The sequence below is a fragment of the Daldinia decipiens genome, assembly GCF_022478715.1.
Source record: "Daldinia decipiens strain CBS 113046 unplaced genomic scaffold F4813scaffold_27, whole genome shotgun sequence".
Lineage (NCBI taxonomy): Eukaryota > Fungi > Ascomycota > Sordariomycetes > Xylariales > Hypoxylaceae > Daldinia > Daldinia decipiens.
In genome coordinates, this window is record NW_026054570.1 from 126,514 (window position 1) to 144,009 (window position 17,496).

The following is a 17,496-nucleotide window of genomic DNA, read 5'->3' on the forward strand; positions in this document are numbered from 1 at the left end:
TTGCTTGGAAATCTTCAATTGAGATGTTGCTTTACAAGATTCCCCGGGTCCAAATCCCTAACCTAGAACATATTCCTACCCGCCAGTTTTATCAATGACCAGAATACCTCGAACCAGGTTATGAAACAATGTTAGACAATGGCTATCAATAGTCAGGGACCGGTATTGGTGTAGAGCTGCTATTATCTGCATGTAAGTAAGATGTCTACACGTTATCAGTGCCATGGTACAGCGTACAGCATCAGACTAACCCAGATCCCGCATTGTCCTCTGAGAGATTTTTTTTTTATAAATAATAATAAATAAATAAAAAAAACTGCTCCCAACCAGTGGATAATATTCCCTTAGCACGTGATCTTAAGATCGTGATTTTGAGATCGTTTGTACAACTTGGGAGTGGTCCGAGTTCGATTCTCGTGAGTCCCTTTTGTACCACTTCTTTTTTCAATATTTTTAGTTATATTCATCCCACTTCCATGAATATAAATATTATGCGAGTAATGAACTTCACCGCGGTAAAGCCAATGGTATTGATCAGACTACCTGGTTCGCTTTAGATTACATAGAGCAATGTCGGATCAGCCGAACAGCCAAACTATTGCTTCTTAAATTCTTCATACTGCTCATAGACTGACAGCTCAAACTGCGTCATCAACTCGACAATCTTCGCGTCTCCCACCGGTATCAGATTTGTGAACAACGCGCCACACAAGCCGCCTTTTCTATCAATCCACCAGATCAAATTCGGCAGGCCACCCCAAGACATAGTCCCGGCCTGCCTTCTGCCAACTTCGTCTTTAAGGCCGATCTCTCCGCCAAGTCCGTAATCCATCACCTGGTGGTCTATATCAAACGTGTTACCAAGAACTCGTCGGGACTCCTCGTCGGAACGGAGTATGTTGTTTAAGGTCTCCTTGCCCTCGGGTCCTAGCTGCGGCCGGAACATCTCCTCGACGAGTTCCTTGCTCAGGACCCGGCCGTCGTTTGCGCACAGGCTCTGTAGTATGTTCAGATAGCTCTCCGCGGATCCCCAGCCCGCTGCTCCGCCATACGCATCCTCCCTGTCACCGTATTGGTACAGGTAGCCCTCTGTTGTAGGATGTAACTTTCCGTCCTTGTCCCTGAGAGTCATTCCTACCTTGCGCGACTTCGTCTCTGGCCTCGAATCAGGAGCAAAGGTTATGTGATGCATGTTAAGCGGACCCCAGATGTTGGCCTTCATGTATTCCTCAAGGGTCAGCCCGGAAACCCTCTCAACGAGTTTACCTGCCCAGTCTAGGCTCGTGCCGTACTGCCAGCCTTTTCCAGGCTGGAAAACGAGTGGTAGAGAGAACTCGGTGACAAGGTCCTTGGGAGGGTTCGCAGGAGGGCCTGTGAATTTCTCCAGCTGTTGGAGCTTAGGGGAAAACAACCCCATGGTGAGTCCACTGGCATGGGAGAGTAGTTTTCTTTATCCAGGAGTTAGTGATTCTCATCTAGTTAAAGTAAGGTCATAACATATACTCACCTCAAAGTGACTAGCTCTTTCTTGTCTTCAAAAATGGGCTTCCCTTCCGCATCAAAATCTTTCAAAACCTTCAACGCAGCGACTTCCGGGAGCACCTTACCGACATCTTCATCTAAGCCAATATGTCCTCGTTGAACTTGCTGTAAAGCTGCTACGGTTGTCATGAGTTTCGTACAGGATGCCATCCACACAACACTATCTGTCTTGAATGGCTCCCCGTGAGCCGTCTTGCCAAATGATTTCTCATACTTAAACTTCCCCGTGGCATCAGCGGCCACAAGGGCCACACCCGGGATTTCGCCGGCTTGGTAGGCGGCCTCGAAGACAGCCTCGTGAGAGAACTTAGCCATTTGATGATCGATGTGGAGCGAGGGGCTTTATAAGTAGAGCGTATATATTAAGCTATCCTTGTGAGTTGCTGAGAGTAGTCGTGATTGATCAGTAGGTTGCATTTTGGTTTCTATCGCAGCCCTTTATATATAGAAAAGCCAGTGTATCTATCCAGTCACTCTATTATCACCGGGGAGTCACGGCGGTTAGGCGTGGATCCTTCAGCTATGAGGTTAAAGGATGTGGTTACGGCCCCTTGTTCAAACCATCCGCTTACCTGATTGGCAGATATATCCCCTGTCATAGACATGGTGCAGAAAGATTCATGCGGACTTGCCTAATCCAGCACTTTATGGCCATCCCGCAACGCAGATTTCTGCAAATCTTGAGCACCGTATCAGATCGTTAGAGGTTGTTACTGATTAAGAAGCAAGTGACACCGTGATATCTCCAAAGTACGACTATGCTGCGACAGCACGTGCATGCTCGGCGACGATTCATCTGGAGTAGAATTATAGTTCCGATGCCCGGTAGGATTAGTGATGAACGGGCGAACTGGATACCGCGTCTATACTCGAATAGTATAATGGTGCAACGTCAAAATCGGCCAGCTTTGATGTCCATGGACTCCCGGAAATAACTCACTTCTTAGCCCCTATATCCGGCTTTGGATACAAGTAGCGATAGACATGGTTTTCTATTTAACTAAGCAGAAAGTCTTTTTGTTCAAGAATTTCTGTTAGTTTAGACACAGATATAATCCAGCCTAGCACTCCAGTATATAATAAATATATTGTTTAAGCTAAATCCAGTAACTCCCTGCTATATCGACGTTTCCCCAACGCTTACACGCGCTATTTGGATTGGCCTAACTCATTGCTGAGCTAATGTTATACAATATCCGAGGAAAGCAACTACATTGTCATCTGAAGAATAACAGAATATAGGACGGCTGGCGCATATTCACCAACTCCTTTGTTCCAGGGGTCTCGGTACCTACTCACGGAGAGAGCTTCCTAGCACTATGGAATGCCCTTCCTGCTCGTCCTCTGGCCTAGTGGCCTAGCCTACGGTTATTTCGAGAGTCCGGTGGAAGCTTAGATAGTGGACTGCCTTATCCTAGCATGTCTTCTATACAGGATTACCTGTATCTCTATGCACATATTCTTTAAAGGTATTGTGCTAGATTTCTACTAAGGGCTACTGTAGAGCTCTACCCAGAGGTCCGTAGTTTTCGAGTTGTGTTGTTCTTTATGTTATAATAATAAGTAGACTAACCTAGGCACGTCAGTTCAATTGGGATATATGGGCACTTTCAATTAGATGCCGGGTTGGTCCCTGTTAAGAGAAGCTAGCCCGGTCGATGAGAAAACTACGTTCAATAAAGCTCAACCATTCGCATGTTACAACATTTGGCCTAGTAGTCAAACAAACACCCACATGAGACAGCGTTAATACTATGTATATAGATAATAAATACCTATATATAAATAGTTCTAGTTAAGCATCAATGACCTAGCTTCACTATACACAACATCATATCACTTGTAATTGATAACACGATTACCGTTTACCTTAACTACCAATTATTTAAACTAGATAAACTTATAATGATAACACAATAATATACACATCATTCTAGCAAAATTTAGCCTATGCCAACATTAATGTTTACTTGTTGAAAGCAACTTTCTTAACAATTTCCTGAATCACTCCTACGAGTTTATTCTTATAATGCCCTTCAATTTGAAGGTGAAATTGGTCCACCTATTTACCTCTTAACTTAGCAATTGAGGAGTATTTTACCGGGTAAGTCTAAATGTCATACAACTTTGTACCTAGAAGTAAGCGATCTCTGCGGTTATTTATCGACGTGAATGCTTTTCAAAATTACCGACGAAGATAAAAGTAGATGCCTGATTAGCCCGGTTCTAATATGTAATTCTCCTTGTTGTTTGTGTAGTACAAATAGTGACATATCAAATATAATACAAGGGCAATATTATATGAGAGGTTGCGCTTATTTACCTAGATTGAAGACCACTTACGCAAACAATAATATCTTACAGGACAAATGCATGTGTACCCGGTTGGGGTTAGCGGCGATGCCGAGTACCTTACCTCGGATCTATTGAGGTGTCAAGGTTGTTTGGAAGCTGCCGAAGGAAGGTAAACTACATGCATGCAAGTCATATAAAAATCTAAAACAATCCAGAACGCCACATAAAGAAACATTGCTGACTGCATGTAATTGTTTCTAACGAAACCTAGTTGTTGGACGAGCTAATGAATCATGGCTTGAAGAGTGTAAGTGGACAGAGGCACGTAATATGAAATTCTATATGCAGTGTTATCCTGATTTTTGATAAGTCTTAAAATCTGCAATACTTTATGATGCTATAATCTCCTTGTAAGACAACGGTACCAGTCTCCCTCGTTTGCTTTCCAGAATATTACACGCAATTTAATAAACGATCAGCCATGCATGAAACGCCATCGTACATAACGGCCCATTACTCGATGCATGTGGAAAGGAGTCGGCATGCGGCGTTTACGTATGTAGAGATCCTGTTGGTGTTGAGAGCTTCCCGATAACGTAACTACTTGAGATACGGATTACTCCATACCTATGTGCTGATAACGTGAATAAACGTGGCGGCTGTTCGAGGCGTTGGCGCTAAGTGGTTCTTTAAGCTTAATTTAGAAACGCTGATACTTGGGTGTACATACGTTGCATCAATCTTGAATGGACCATCTAATGAAAAGACCCAACCTTTATATGAGAAGCATAATATATTTTATGCTCATAGTGCCGGTGATGTCATAGTACCAATTTACGACATAAGGGTAGATGATGTAAGTGTTGAGTTAAAATTATATGTAAATTATGATCATAAATGTTCAATTTCGGCTTGCAGCTTGGTGACATCTTGTCCTGCCAGACTCGACGCACACTGCGTTTATTAGGTGTTACCTACAAATGTAACTGACGGGAGTACGCGGATTATACATATGTACCTACAATACATTGGTATGTACTACATACGTAGGTACGCAGGTGGCGCTATGGATTTATGTGCAAGGACTAAAATATGGACGCCCTAAGGGAACCCCTGAACTAACCCATAATAGTGGGCACCAGGGCTGTTAGTTAACGCTTCTAGCGGCAAACTACGCGACATGCCACTGGCTACAGTTCATCCATAGCCCATTCATAGCCCATTCATAGCACTAAAGGGCGGGAAGCTTGGCGCTGAAACGACGGGCTGGTATAGGGCCGTGCGTCGCAATTGGATTTTCGAGATCCATTCCTACAAGGTAGAACTCCACAGATCAATCCTAGTCACGTTTAGTCAGTTCGTACGAAGGGGGAAGGGGAAACAATTACAAACGAACGGTGAATCTAAAGTGCATCTTTTCGAATTTCACCTTCTTTCATTTATCCCGTGTCCCATGCACTTCTTCTTACGGTCTGTGATCATTGTTTAGTACCAAGTAATAATTCCTTTCGACCAAGAATAAGACGTCCCTCCAAGTTGATCGCGCCGCGTTTACATTGTCCTGTTTGTCTGGTTACCTCCTGAAAGATACATACCTACGTCTATCTGCATTGTTGCCGAGACCCTGCCCACATAGACTCGATAGATGCTAAACTACCTCACGACAACCTCCTTTCCAACCTAAACTGGACATACTCGATACACCCTCTACGTAGAACAACTACTGGTAGCTATCATGTCTGGCCCAGAGGAGCCGCATACGTCTGAAGCTGCTCCCCGGGACACTGGGTCGCCTACCCCTTCGGACAAGGACACGGTACGTCGATTATCTTATCTTCACATGCGTGGCCCCTTTGTTTAAGCGTGAAGCGTGGCTAGCTTTAGTTACATTCCAGCATGTCATAAAACTTAGGAATGCTAATTAGCAATTATGTAAAGGACACTTTCGAAGATGCTATTGACACAGGATCCGTGAGGTCTCTAACAAATCGCAAACTTTCACCTCGACCAACCAGCGGTGCTACAGATAGTATTCCAGAGTCACCAGAGAACGAAGAGGGCGAAGAGAGCGAGGTCAAGCTGAATGGAGACGCAGTAGAAGAGAAAGACGAGGAAAAAGAAGAAGAAAAGAAGGAAGAGGAAAAGGAAAAGGAAAAGGGAAATGAGGACGTAAAGGATAACGTAAAGGAGAGCCTCAAAGATATTGATCTTGATGACGAGAAGGACGAAAAAGACGAGAAAGACGACGAGGTTGCCAAATCTTCACCTACAACCAGATCCGCACGCAACTCGAATGCATCCTTAGACAATGTTGACCTTAGCGATGGTGTTGCAGAACAACCAAAGGGTTTGTTAACAATCCTATTGTAATATCCATTGTAATTCACAAGTGCACTGGCTAATATATAAATCTAGAGGAACCAGCTATTGTAGCAGCAAAACAGCCATCCAAAAAACTTTCTCTCGGCAATATTGGAATAACAATGCCTTGGTCTCCATCTCCTCCCGCTACAGAATCACCGCCAAAAACAAGCCCAAATCCTATTACCACACCAGCTGCAGCTCCTGCACCCGCAACTCGAAAAATCACAGGACCATTTTCTTGGTTATCACGCAGTTCTACACATAGGGAGAAGGACGCAGTCACGTCACCGCCCGTTACAACGGCTGCATCACGAAGAAACACAGCAAGCTCGGTCGCTACGTTAACTAGTAATCCCGAAATGATGCTTAGCAAGCTCGACGAGGAACATGAAGGCGGTGGAGGACCTCGCCTGTCGAGAAATAGTTTGAAAGACAGGTTTAAATATGTACGAATGCGGGAAGAGGCTGGTATTTCCCTCAACCCTGATGATGATGACAAGGGGTCGACCTTGGGAGTTCTAAGCCCTACTGGTGAGAGCTATCCGGATGTGAACTTCACCTTGCCTCCGCCATCCCCCTTACCGCCAAACCCGGACACAAACCTAGCCCCTGGAACGGTCTCGGGCGTGTCTGCTGGCCCTTCTACCATTGCAGATGCTCAGGTTGATTGGGACCTTTGGCAATCTGTTGTTTATGAAGGCCCAGCTGCCGTCGCGAGAACAAACCCAGAGGAGCTCAACAAGGCGATTGTTACGGGTATCCCTAATGTGATCCGAGGGGTAGTATGGCAAGTGCTTGCCCAGAGTAAGAGCGAGGACCTTGAAAGGGTATACAGAGAGTTACTGGCGCGAGGCTCTGAAAAGAATAAGGACCGTAACAGCAACGCTACCTCTGTCAGTATTTCGAGCAACGGCAACCTGAGCTCCGAAAGAGAAGCGGTAGCCTCTTCGGCGTCTTCTATCCAATCAGAAGGATCTGGCGCCAGTGGTAAGAAGGTGTCACCGCCATCTTCTGAGCCGTCGGAAGCAGCTCTAAAGGCCCAAGCCTTAGCTGCCGCCGAGAGGAAACGCAAAGAAAAGGAAGACGCAGCATCGCTTCAAAGACTAGAGAGAGCCATCAAAAGGGATATCGGCGCCCGAACAAGTTTCTCCAAGTATGCGGCAGCTGCTGGTCTGCAAGACGGCCTATTTGGTGTCTGCAAGGCCTATGCGCTCTTCGACGAAGCTGTTGGCTATGCTCAAGGAATGAACTTCTTGATTATGCCCCTCCTTTTTAACATGTCTGAGGACGAGGCGTTTGGTATACTTGTCCGGTTGATGAACCAATACAAGCTACGCGACCTATTTATTCAGGACATGCCAGGTTTGCATATGCATCTATATCAGTTCGAGAGGTTACTTGAGGATTTTGAGCCCGCTCTTTATTGCCATTTGCACCGTCGTGGGATATCGCCCCATTTGTACGCGACGCAATGGTTCCTCACTCTTTTTGCCTACAGGTTCCCTCTGCAGCTCGTGCTAAGAATCTATGATCTCATCTTCTCCGAAGGCCTGTCTGCAATTCTGAAGTTCGGCATTGTCCTCATGCAAAAGAATTCATCGGCGCTGCTCAAAATGACAGACATGGGTCAATTGACGAATTTCCTAAGGGACAAGCTTTTTGATGTGTATATTGATCAATCTCCGAGTGCTGGCAGCATCCTCGAGAATGGCTTTTTCGGTAGCAGTTCTTCAAGTGCCGACAAGGAAGTCTATCGGGCAGATCAATTAGTTCAGGACGCATGTGAGGTGAAGATTACACCTGAGATGCTCAAGGCTTACACGACCGAGTGGGAAGAAAAGACTAAAGCTGAAAAGGAGAAGGAGAAGGAACTTGAACATCTGAAGACTACGAACTTGAGCCAGGCCATCAAGATCCGGAAGCTCGAAGAGCGACTGGAGGCGAGCGATCGTGAGCAGGCAACCGTGACAACGGACCTAGTTCATACCAAGATCGAAAACGAAGAGCTCAAAGATCAGAACGAAAGCTTGACCGGCCAAGTCAAGGAACTTCGCCACGTCATTGAGCAGCAACCTGCGGAGTTAGAAGGAGCCTGGAAGCTCGAACGTGATGACCTAATGAAGAGAAACGAGAAGGTGCACGAAGAGAATAGAAGACTCGAAAAGGAGCTCCAAGAGCTTGAAGAGGAATTAGTTCAGACTAAGATGCGATACGCAGAGGTATGCAATCTCTTATTTCCATTTGATACCTGGACGGTTTTAACTAATCATTTGTAACAGATCAACTCCCAACACGAAACCCTGCAAAAGAGGTGGGCCGAACTCAAGCGGCAATTTGCTTGAGCTGGTCCTCTCTCCCTTGATCATGCTCCTGCTAATGACCTCCCGGTTCACCCACATTCTCATTCTTGTACAAAGTAGCTTCTACGGTTTGTTGTAGTCAGGCAATCCGCCAGGAGGAAAGGGGAGCATGGGCAAGCAAGCACATAGTTTGAGGCTATATTCGTACCTTGCCACGGCCATGTCTGGGTATCTACGAAGTCAGGTTTTATCATTTTGTCAAGCGTGTCCCTTTCTATCGGGTAAAAAGCCGCTATTAGCATAGGCGTCTAGGCTAAACTGAACCAGTCAGCCACCAGGCGACGAATTTTTCTTCCTCTTCTTGACCCTTTCTTCGTCTTGTCATCATCCATCCATCCATTGGTGGCCATCATCTTCGGTAATTGGGAGGGGTCTTTTCCTACCACGTCGCAGGGGGGGTAGGTACCTAACCTAGGCATATAACGCATTAGAGAGGAACAACGAGATAGCCCTGAGGGGGGGAGTACTACATCACTTCGCATCATATCATATCTGTCGTATCACTTCGTCGGTGGATTAGGGGGCGACGGCATTGCATTTGCATGCTTGCGTGCACGTAACGTGGGGAGGGGGGTAGCTTACTGGGGAGAGCGAAAGAAGAAACACGCTTTCGGACAGGCGGATAGCCTGAGGTCCTGTGGAAGAACAGAACAGAGCAGAATAGAAAAGACGAGATGAGATGAGATGAGAAGGGGAACAGGAGGAGTATTGTATAGAATCAGAGCTAGGAAGTAGTTCGATAAATACCACATTCTGTCGTAATGACCATTCAGTTGCTATTATTGGTGTTGTTGCTAATATGTTATATGTGTATCCTGAGTTTAACTAAGTAGATGAGTTCTAGGCATTGTAGACGGGGACATGAGGAGCTATGGATATCTGTTGGCCATTATGTGCAAGATATCTGAGCACAAGACTACCTACTAGGTTACAATGTTAATGTCACAGTATGATATCATGACCTAAGAGGTTAGCATCATGATATTCTGAATACCTAGCTAGTTAACTTAAATCAACCCTCTTTAGAAACGAAGTTCAAATCACATACTAAAAACTAGCACATGTAGCAGAGAGATGACAGATCTCAACCAAGACGATTACGATTATTATCAAGGCAAGGCAAGATCACACAGTAACAGTAAAGAGTATAGCATTTCACATAATGGTGACTATCGTGGCAATTGACACTGCAGGCCTCTCTGGTGATCTTTTATTGATCAGAACCTAGCAAACGCGATCCCTTTCCGTTGCCGAAGATGAATAGAATCCATGAACACCGGTGCCATCGTGCGTAGTATTTTGCAGTGCCCTCATAACCTGACCCTCCGTCATTCTTCATCCGCTCGCCATCTACTTGTGTAGCTTACGCTGGTAGAAAGCCAGCTCCTCGCCCTCGAGGATGTATCCGTCCGCACGACCGCTCTGGCCGGGTCGGCTGGCAATGACGGCGTATAGACGACCAGCCTCGAATTGCTTCTCTAGGACACCCTCAACCTTGCCGCTGGCGGCGTATCGGGAAGCCTGTTTGCGCTCGACGGCCTTGCTCTTCTTCACAACTTCCTCCTCCTTGCCAGACTTCTGCTGACGTCTGCGGCCGAGGGATTGGCCGTAGTGGCTCTCGTACCATTGACGGAAGGGAGCGGCATCGATCTGGACAACGGCGGACTTGGTAAGGGTGTTGGTTCGGACCAGCTCGTTGTTGGAAGGGTGGTAGGCGACGACGATGACACGGGTCTTGCGGGTGACACCCTCGGAAGCCCAGGCAAAGTTACCAGTATCGAGACGTAGGGCACGGTACTTGTGGTTACCGCCGCGAGTGCGGACGGTGTGGATTCGCTTGGGGCCGATACGGGTGTTGGCCTCCTGTCGGCCAGCCTCGAAAGCGCGCTTCTTCCCTGGTGAGGAGGTCAGAACGTATGATCATTGTACAAAAACATGATGCATACGGGCTTTCGATATATGGGGCGTATCTCGAAAACACGGTTATGCGATGGTCTACTACGTACGGTAAAAGGCGCGCTTGGCACCGGTGGCGGAGCGCTTGTGGCGAGAATCACGAGAGATACCCATGATTGCAGTTTCTAGTCAGAGAATTGTGTGGTTAGTCTTGGAGGGTGTTGAAAGGTGTTGAAGGGTGTTAAAGGTTGGTTGATGAGAATTTTGGCAACGACCAGTGAGAAATCTTGCAGAAGCAAATTCAACAGAGGTAAGATTGTCAAATGATTTGCAAGATCAAGCCACTGATCATATTAGCAATGGAAGACATACCTGACTAAAGCAGTTGGCAACCAAGAAGGGGAATTGAGGGTGGTGATGAAGCGCTCGGAGTTTGAATTTCGCGGGAATGAAAAGTTGAAGGAGGCTCACGAAATTCAGTCAAAGTAAATTTGGAAAGTTTAGTGTGGGCTCGCCAAAATTTCGGAGGGGAGGTACTTTGATACCTAGGGCTATTTTCATTTGGCCCGTGCACATCTTATGTAGGTAGTCACATTTAATCCGTACTTAGGTAATCCTATATAAATTGGACGTGGTCAATGCGTACCTACCTATGTATTAAGGGGAAGCTGCAAGTGCAGGGCAACATGCAGACCCAATTATTCACGTGCATGTCAAGACGTCCAACATCCTCGTGTAAGTGAAATTTATTCATCGATTGGTCCATTCTGTCTGTTCTGTCTGTTCTGTCTGAAATGCTAAGAAATGTCAAGGTAATCCCTTAACCTCAAGCAGGTAGCAAAAGCTTATCCTGCAAAATACATAATGTACAAGATCCAGTACCTAATTCATAAAAGTCATAAGACTCATCATCTCTGCGTCTGCTCCATGTGTCGATAGAATCTCATATGCATCGTAAGATGCTGCCCTATTCCGCTTTCCCCGCATAAGATCACCATCCGGAACATTTCAGATCGCAGGCTCTTCCTCATCGATATCTTGAAGGAGCTGCTGCATGAAGCCAGTAAGCTCCTCGATCTCGATTTTGGGGGGTTTCATGTCTCCCTCCCAGACTATGTCCCAATACTCTGGTCGAGTCATGCCATCGAGGGTAGGCTCAAGCGCCCGGTTAGCAATTCTGCGAAACTGGCGGGGGACCAGAGGGCCGAAGGCAGGGAAGAGCTTGTATCGGTCGACCATGTCCTCAAATTGGTAGTCAACCTCCTGAGTACGAGGCAGAGGCAGCTGTCCCTGATAATACTCATATTCCCATTGAAGTGGCCAGTCGACAGGCACGAACAGGTTGGTATTCTCATGCCAGATAGAAACGCGCGATGTGACCAGGCTAAGATTGTCCGTGTTGTGAATCTTAAGCAACTTCGGAGACATTCGAACACGGGGAGCACAGGCTTGGCTATGTTTATGGCCAACGGAGTTGCTGGGATCTTCCATCATCTTGATGATCGCAAGCTGTTTAGCTTTCACGGTGTCATTCTTGAACTTGAGATATTCGTCAAATGTTGAAGGCACAAACGGCGATTCGATGCGCTCATGACGCCAGTAAGCTTGGATCTTGTCCCATCGCTGTCGCTCAATGTCTAGTAGGCTTTTGGATGCCTTTGACGAAGACTCGCCGGCTTGTCCATCGGCCGGATGAGAGTGCGGAAGACTTCTGCTATCAGCAGGAAGAGCAGACGCGAAGTCTTTGGGATTGTAGCAATTGTATGCACCTCCAGCCCATTTACCAGGACCACTGAATACCGGACCAAACTCGTGAGGGCAGATGCAGCCTTCATCGTGGAAGAAGCGGTGATAATAGTACATTGCGTAGTCAATTGGGCTTCCATCCCATTCAGCTACTCTCTAGTTGCCGGTCGCGTTAGTTATTAACTAAATATAACAAGTGTTTATGACTACTAACCTGTACACCCTGCTTCTCAAGCTCTGCCTTATGCTTGTAATAAAGAGCGATGTCTGCCTTGGCGACGTTGCGGCTTGCATTATCAAAGATGACGCGTCCAACCTCTCCGAGGTATCCCTTGGTGATAGGCGACGGGATATCCGGGTTGACCTTTTTAGACCCGGAAGAGGCGATGGTCATCGGCGAGCTCGAGTATTGAGACATTGTGTAGATCTTAATGCAAGTTCTTAATGGATACTAGGAAAGGAATGATGGAAAGCGTGGTATTTGTCGGCGAAAATGACAATACGAAATAAATATGACAAGGTGTTGGGAGAAAAGAATAGTAACGAGGTAAGCAGGACGGCAACAAGGTGAGTTGTGTTAAGAAGTCGTCTTAAGACCTCAGTCAAAAGTTAACAGGTGTGGGGACCACAATGTCGTTACTGTAGCCTGCAGAGGGGTTAACGGCCTCATCTCCCTAACAACCACTGACAAACTTCCAGTACCTCCTAGTAACACCTCACTATGGCACCCACAGGCACCTGTTGAGAGCAGTTATCCAGCTATGACAAGGTTGTTGCATGACAATGGTGAGCACGCAATTGGGTTTTGTTGTATCTACTGAAGAAACAGCACTGACGCCTAATAATTTATTCCGCTGCCATCTGTTTACACAACACATACCCATATCCTAGAAAAGAGATATGCATGCAAATACACAACATTCACATCCTATTATAACCACCACGTCACCTGTTTGCCTAAGTAATAGATATATCTCTCTGTCTCTGTACATATCTACCTACCTAGGTAGTTATCTAATCGCGCCATATTTAAACTAGGGAAACAATGTCATGTCCAATCACTAAAGAGAGATAGCAGCTATCTATAAACAAAGATAATATGTTTAATCTGTCATGAGCAGGTGTCTTCCAGTCTGCTGCACAGTGAACGTAGAAGATCCTTTCACAATCATACCGAGACAACACACATATCTCGTACAGTCACTGCGAGAGAAGACAAACTATACTAAGTAAAAGGATTAAGAAAGCCTACTGTTCAAAGATCTGCCCCAGAGCTACGCTTCAAAAGTGATGATGGCGCTATCATATTATGATGTCCACCGGGAATTGGGATAAAAACAAATAATTCCTTATTGGATATATATGCATCAATAGTCTTGTGGCATTCAACATCTAACTCTTTATGAAATAACTCGGCATCTAATTATTTTCCTACTCCCCACTTACATCATTGTACTTGCACAAAGCTAGAGACCCGGCTACTTGAAATTTCTGAGAGGGACTAGTGGCATTTGGAGCCTCTTTCTATGGTTGTATTTCCATATATTATCAAAAAAGAAAAAATAAGAAAAAAAATAAGTGGTCAGGCTATTCCACCTCATAGTGAGGCAGATTAAGCGGAGAACCCTTAAGACCTGATTTAAGCAGTTAAGTAGGTCTATATATTAACAACCAACGAACGAAGGGAGATAGGGGTTATAAAGAGCGCCAATACCCTTATACTAACGAGACAATAACATGCGTATTAGAGGTTCAAATTCAGGGGTAGACTGCCTGCCTGCTTAAGCTATAGGATTCTGTTGATCATCTCTCTATTTGTTGTTTGAATTCTAAGCGCACATACTTCTTGTATTAGCTACCGAGGCCTATATGAAAATTTAAATGCATATATCAAAGAAGTAAAGCAGAACGTAATATCTCCTGGTCTAATGCCCTACGATGGTTGTTGTGGTTGAAGCTTAATAGCTGCATATCACGAGATATTCATTTATACATTATAATATCTTCGGCACATGCGCTACCGATCTTGGAGCATTAATCCCTGCATGTGTTACATAATGCCCGATCTGCCGGCTGCCAGCAGGCACGCATTCGGTTAGGTACATGTAGTACATGCATGTAGGTACCTAGGTACCCTTCCTTGTACATTATCATCTGAGCTCATATGGAAGCTTAGCTTATGACCGATAAGATAGGGCTGCCTGCTGTATCCGGTAACGGTAAGCACGTCACTTCGAATCTCCCATTCCTAATTCTCCCAATACAGGAGATGGGAAGTTTCATCTTCAAGTCATTCCTTTAAAATAAATAAATCATCTTACAGAGCCATCTAGGTTAGGCCTTCATCATCTAGGGCTCACTGGCAGTTGGTTGGACTGCCTCCCCCTTGCCGTGAACATGGCGACGCCATCGACATCGACTTTGGATCAGTCGCCTCTCCTACGATCGCGTTCATCCTCGACGTTAGGATCGCTTAGCTCGAACACCTCCATCAGCGATGCCTCCCGAAATCTGAAGCTCCGGCATAAGACGCGTGCCCTACGCGCTGTCGCCTTCGTCGTATCTATCGTCACAGCCCTCTGCGCCGGATCCATCACTGTCTTCTCGCTCTACGGACACCTCTTCCAGTCGCGGCTACATTACACCCAATTCCAAATCAACGGCATCGCTAGTGCCATGAGCCTCTCCATGTACCTCCCGGTCCCCGTGATAGGATTCTTGTGCGACCGAGTAGGGCCTGGCCCGCTCTCTCTGTTAGCCTCGATCCTACTAGGGGGTGGCTACGGATTGGCAGCTGGTTTATATCACAAGGGTCTTGGAGAAGTTGAGGATGGAGGGAAGGGCGTGAAAACTACATTCCCTCCTATGCTGTTTGCCTTCGTGGCTATTGGTATAGGCACGTCGTGTATGTACCTGGGCGCCATTACTACATGTGCCAAGAACTTCGGCCAGGGTAAATATCGAGGCTTGATGCTGGTTGCTCCTATCGCGTCATTTGGTCTTGGTGGAATGGTCCTTAGTCAGATCGGGAGTCGGATTCTCTACGAGACACAGCCGGATGGAGCTAGAGACGTGAACGTATTTCATTTCTTCCTGTTTCTCTGCGTCGTTCTCGCAGTCCTTGGACTCGTCGGTACCTTTTCGTTACGGATTGTAGATGAGGAGGACCTCATCGATGGAGCGGTAGAAGAACTAGAGAGGAGCGGGCTCCTCGAGGGAAGCGAGGTCTTCCGCCGCCGAGCGCACCGGGACTACGGTGCTATTGATACCATCGATGACGATGCTGGAGCCATAGACCCGGCTAGGGACGAGGAAGACGAAGATGATAACGCTAGGTTGAAAAAGGCCTGGCTTCTCAATGCTGAGACTAGGAGATTTTTGTCGGATCATACAATGCGGTGGTTCGGTATCGGCTTTTGGCTCATCATTGGACCAGGCGAAGCGTTTATCAACAATCTCGGCACCGTAGTTGGAACTTTATATTCTCCGAGCACAAGGTCAAACGAAACGTCGGTGGCGACACATGTTTCTATCATGGCTGCGGTGAGCACGGTTGCTCGTTTGCTCGCAGCATCGCTGAGCGATTTGTTATCGCCAAGTCCTCATAGCCAGCACGTTCAGACGGGATTTCCAACCTCCCTTCCAGAGCTCAGACAAAAGATATCAGTCTCACGCATAGTTATATTCATTGCTGCTGCTATTATCTTATCCGTCGGAACGCTAGTACTGGCTTCCGGTGCAGTTCAGGAGCACGGGGAACGTTTTTGGATTGTATCCGGTGCGATTGGAGCAGGATATGGCGCAGTATTCAGCTTGACACCGATCATCGTGACGATGATCTGGGGCGTTGAGAACTTCGGCACCAATTTTGGCATCCTCGCACTCACGCCCGCTCTGGGTTCCACGATGTGGGGTCTTATTTACTCCGCGGAATACCAGGCCGGTGCTCGAGATTCACCTTCGCTGGCTGAAGGAGCTGATAAAGATGTATTCTGTTATGGCACAAAGTGTTATTCGTCCACGTTTTGGGCCATGACGATCTCCGTGTGGATCGGGGCGGTCATGATTTTCTGGGCTTGGAAAGGCCGAAATGGTTGGTCTAAGAGGGGAATTGTGATTTAGAGGCATAGACCTACATACCAACCTAACCTATACAGCACACATGTGCGAATAAGGAATGTATTTACACATATCACTTTTAACTGGGAGCGATTTAAGTTTTGGGACAGGTTTTTTCATTTGTACATACTGGGTCTCGATCTTCTGTGTTGGAGTTATTGGTTGGGTCCTGTTAGGAACATTGAAGGTTAGAAGGACTATCATTCAAGGATAGAATCAACCAAGGTCAGATTGTGTTTTTGATTTATTATCGTCTGAGCTCACGCTTGGAAGAGGGTTATCTGGGAGTTGGGCCTTCGCAATGTTAATTAGCGTTGTCCAGTCGTAGATACGCCATGTAAGATCTGAATGTGTATCTATCCTACCGTATGACCGCCTTCGCCTAGTGACTCTTGATGGCTTCTCTAGTAGCCATATAGATGCTAACTACAGGACCGGAAGCAGAAGCTTTAAGTCTTCTATTTTGTTTTTTTTTTTTACCCCTGTGTGGAAATACGAGAAACCTAGGTAGTATCTACTAACTAACTCTTAAGTATTAAGATCACTTTCATATGGATTCTGCCATGTCTTACTTTGCTACTTAGACATTCAAGATTTGAAGGAGTACCTAATAGAAATTGTCTTTCTTTAGGTCACCGCTCTTGATTCATGTTAGTCATACATATGCCTCCCCTTGGCCTCGGATTCTAACCCGGATGTGCAACCTTCCTCATTCGAACTCAAGTCTCCAAATATATGAGCTAGAGAATGAGACTGCTGTTTCCTGTGACCTATTGTTGAAGCTGGGATGAGGCCGATTCGTGCGGGTGTTAGTTCGGCATACTATTCAGCTCTAATACATATGTACAATTTTACGCTAATAATAGACCGCCAGTTGGCGGGAGAATCAAGTCCAACTTCTTCTAGAAAAAGGCAGGGGGTAAAAGTGCATTTTAGCTCGTATGGCCAACGCATCGAATGGCTTCTAATAATCTTAGAGGCGCAACCGAATAATACGGCAATCGACATATTGATGCAATATTCTGCAATATTCCCGAAGCTACCTAACCATCAATGTTACCATTAAGCCGCATGTTGACCCTACAAAGAGACATTTGACAAGGGTTCGATTAGGCTTCTAGAATAAAGAATAGTAGTTAATTAAGTCTGAAAAATACTCGGACTATGTTCGATT

The 17,496-nt window shown here is 46.0% G+C and overlaps 5 protein-coding genes across 5 annotated transcripts; 2 read left to right on the forward strand and 3 right to left on the reverse strand.

Moving 5' to 3' along the window:
• Positions 1–474: 474 nt before the first annotated feature.
• F4813DRAFT_366137 (beta-lactamase/transpeptidase-like protein) lies at positions 475–2,478 on the reverse strand. The gene is made up of 3 exons (XM_049243999.1): positions 2,115–2,478; positions 1,508–2,056; positions 475–1,448 (listed from the first exon to the last, which is right to left on the reverse strand). Exons 2-3 carry the CDS (start codon positions 1,855–1,857, stop codon positions 596–598), a joined length of 1,203 nt encoding a protein of 400 aa, XP_049097705.1. The 5' UTR covers positions 1,858–2,056; positions 2,115–2,478; the 3' UTR covers positions 475–595.
• A 3,094-nt stretch (positions 2,479–5,572) lies between these two features.
• F4813DRAFT_391316 (RabGAP/TBC) lies at positions 5,573–8,543 on the forward strand (the record flags this gene model as incomplete). The annotated part of the gene is made up of 4 exons (XM_049247146.1): positions 5,573–5,653; positions 5,776–6,184; positions 6,253–8,420; positions 8,481–8,543. The coding sequence occupies 4 exons, from the start codon at positions 5,573–5,575 to the stop codon at positions 8,541–8,543; spliced, it is 2,721 nt and encodes a 906-aa protein (XP_049097706.1).
• Positions 8,544–9,694: 1,151 nt separating this feature from the next.
• F4813DRAFT_366143 (putative ribosomal protein Rps8bp) lies at positions 9,695–10,943 on the reverse strand. The gene is made up of 3 exons (XM_049244000.1): positions 10,830–10,943; positions 10,568–10,642; positions 9,695–10,456 (listed from the first exon to the last, which is right to left on the reverse strand). The coding sequence occupies exons 2-3, from the start codon at positions 10,629–10,631 to the stop codon at positions 9,912–9,914; spliced, it is 609 nt and encodes a 202-aa protein (XP_049097707.1). The 5' UTR covers positions 10,632–10,642; positions 10,830–10,943; the 3' UTR covers positions 9,695–9,911.
• Positions 10,944–11,201: 258 nt separating this feature from the next.
• Positions 11,202–12,412, reverse strand: F4813DRAFT_366145 (uncharacterized protein). Its single transcript, XM_049244001.1, has one exon. It carries the CDS (start codon positions 12,318–12,320, stop codon positions 11,466–11,468), a length of 855 nt encoding a protein of 284 aa, XP_049097708.1. The 5' UTR covers positions 12,321–12,412; the 3' UTR covers positions 11,202–11,465.
• A 2,004-nt stretch (positions 12,413–14,416) lies between these two features.
• F4813DRAFT_366146 (putative transporter MCH1) lies at positions 14,417–16,696 on the forward strand. The gene has a single exon (XM_049244002.1). It carries the CDS (start codon positions 14,601–14,603, stop codon positions 16,323–16,325), a length of 1,725 nt encoding a protein of 574 aa, XP_049097709.1. The 5' UTR covers positions 14,417–14,600; the 3' UTR covers positions 16,326–16,696.
• The last annotated feature ends 800 nt before the right edge of the window (positions 16,697–17,496 follow it).

Bases quoted from the DNA above. Each gene is read 5' to 3' on its own strand.
- F4813DRAFT_366137 (XM_049243999.1), bottom strand. From the start codon at position 1,857: ATGGCTAAGTTCTCTCACGAGGCTGTCTTCGAGGCCGCCTACCAAGCC. The intron at 1,449-1,507 runs GTGAGTATATGT...TCCTGGATAAAG, and splicing joins AAAGAGCTAGTCACTTTGAG to AAAACTACTCTCCCATGCCA.
- F4813DRAFT_366143 (XM_049244000.1), bottom strand. From the start codon at position 10,631: ATGGGTATCTCTCGTGATTCTCGCCACAAGCGCTCCGCCACCGGTGCC. The intron at 10,457-10,567 runs GTACGTAGTAGA...CCTCCTCACCAG, and splicing joins TGCCAAGCGCGCCTTTTACC to GGAAGAAGCGCGCTTTCGAG.
- F4813DRAFT_366145 (XM_049244001.1), bottom strand. From the start codon at position 12,320: ATGTACTATTATCACCGCTTCTTCCACGATGAAGGCTGCATCTGCCCT.
- F4813DRAFT_366146 (XM_049244002.1), top strand. From the start codon at position 14,601: ATGGCGACGCCATCGACATCGACTTTGGATCAGTCGCCTCTCCTACGA.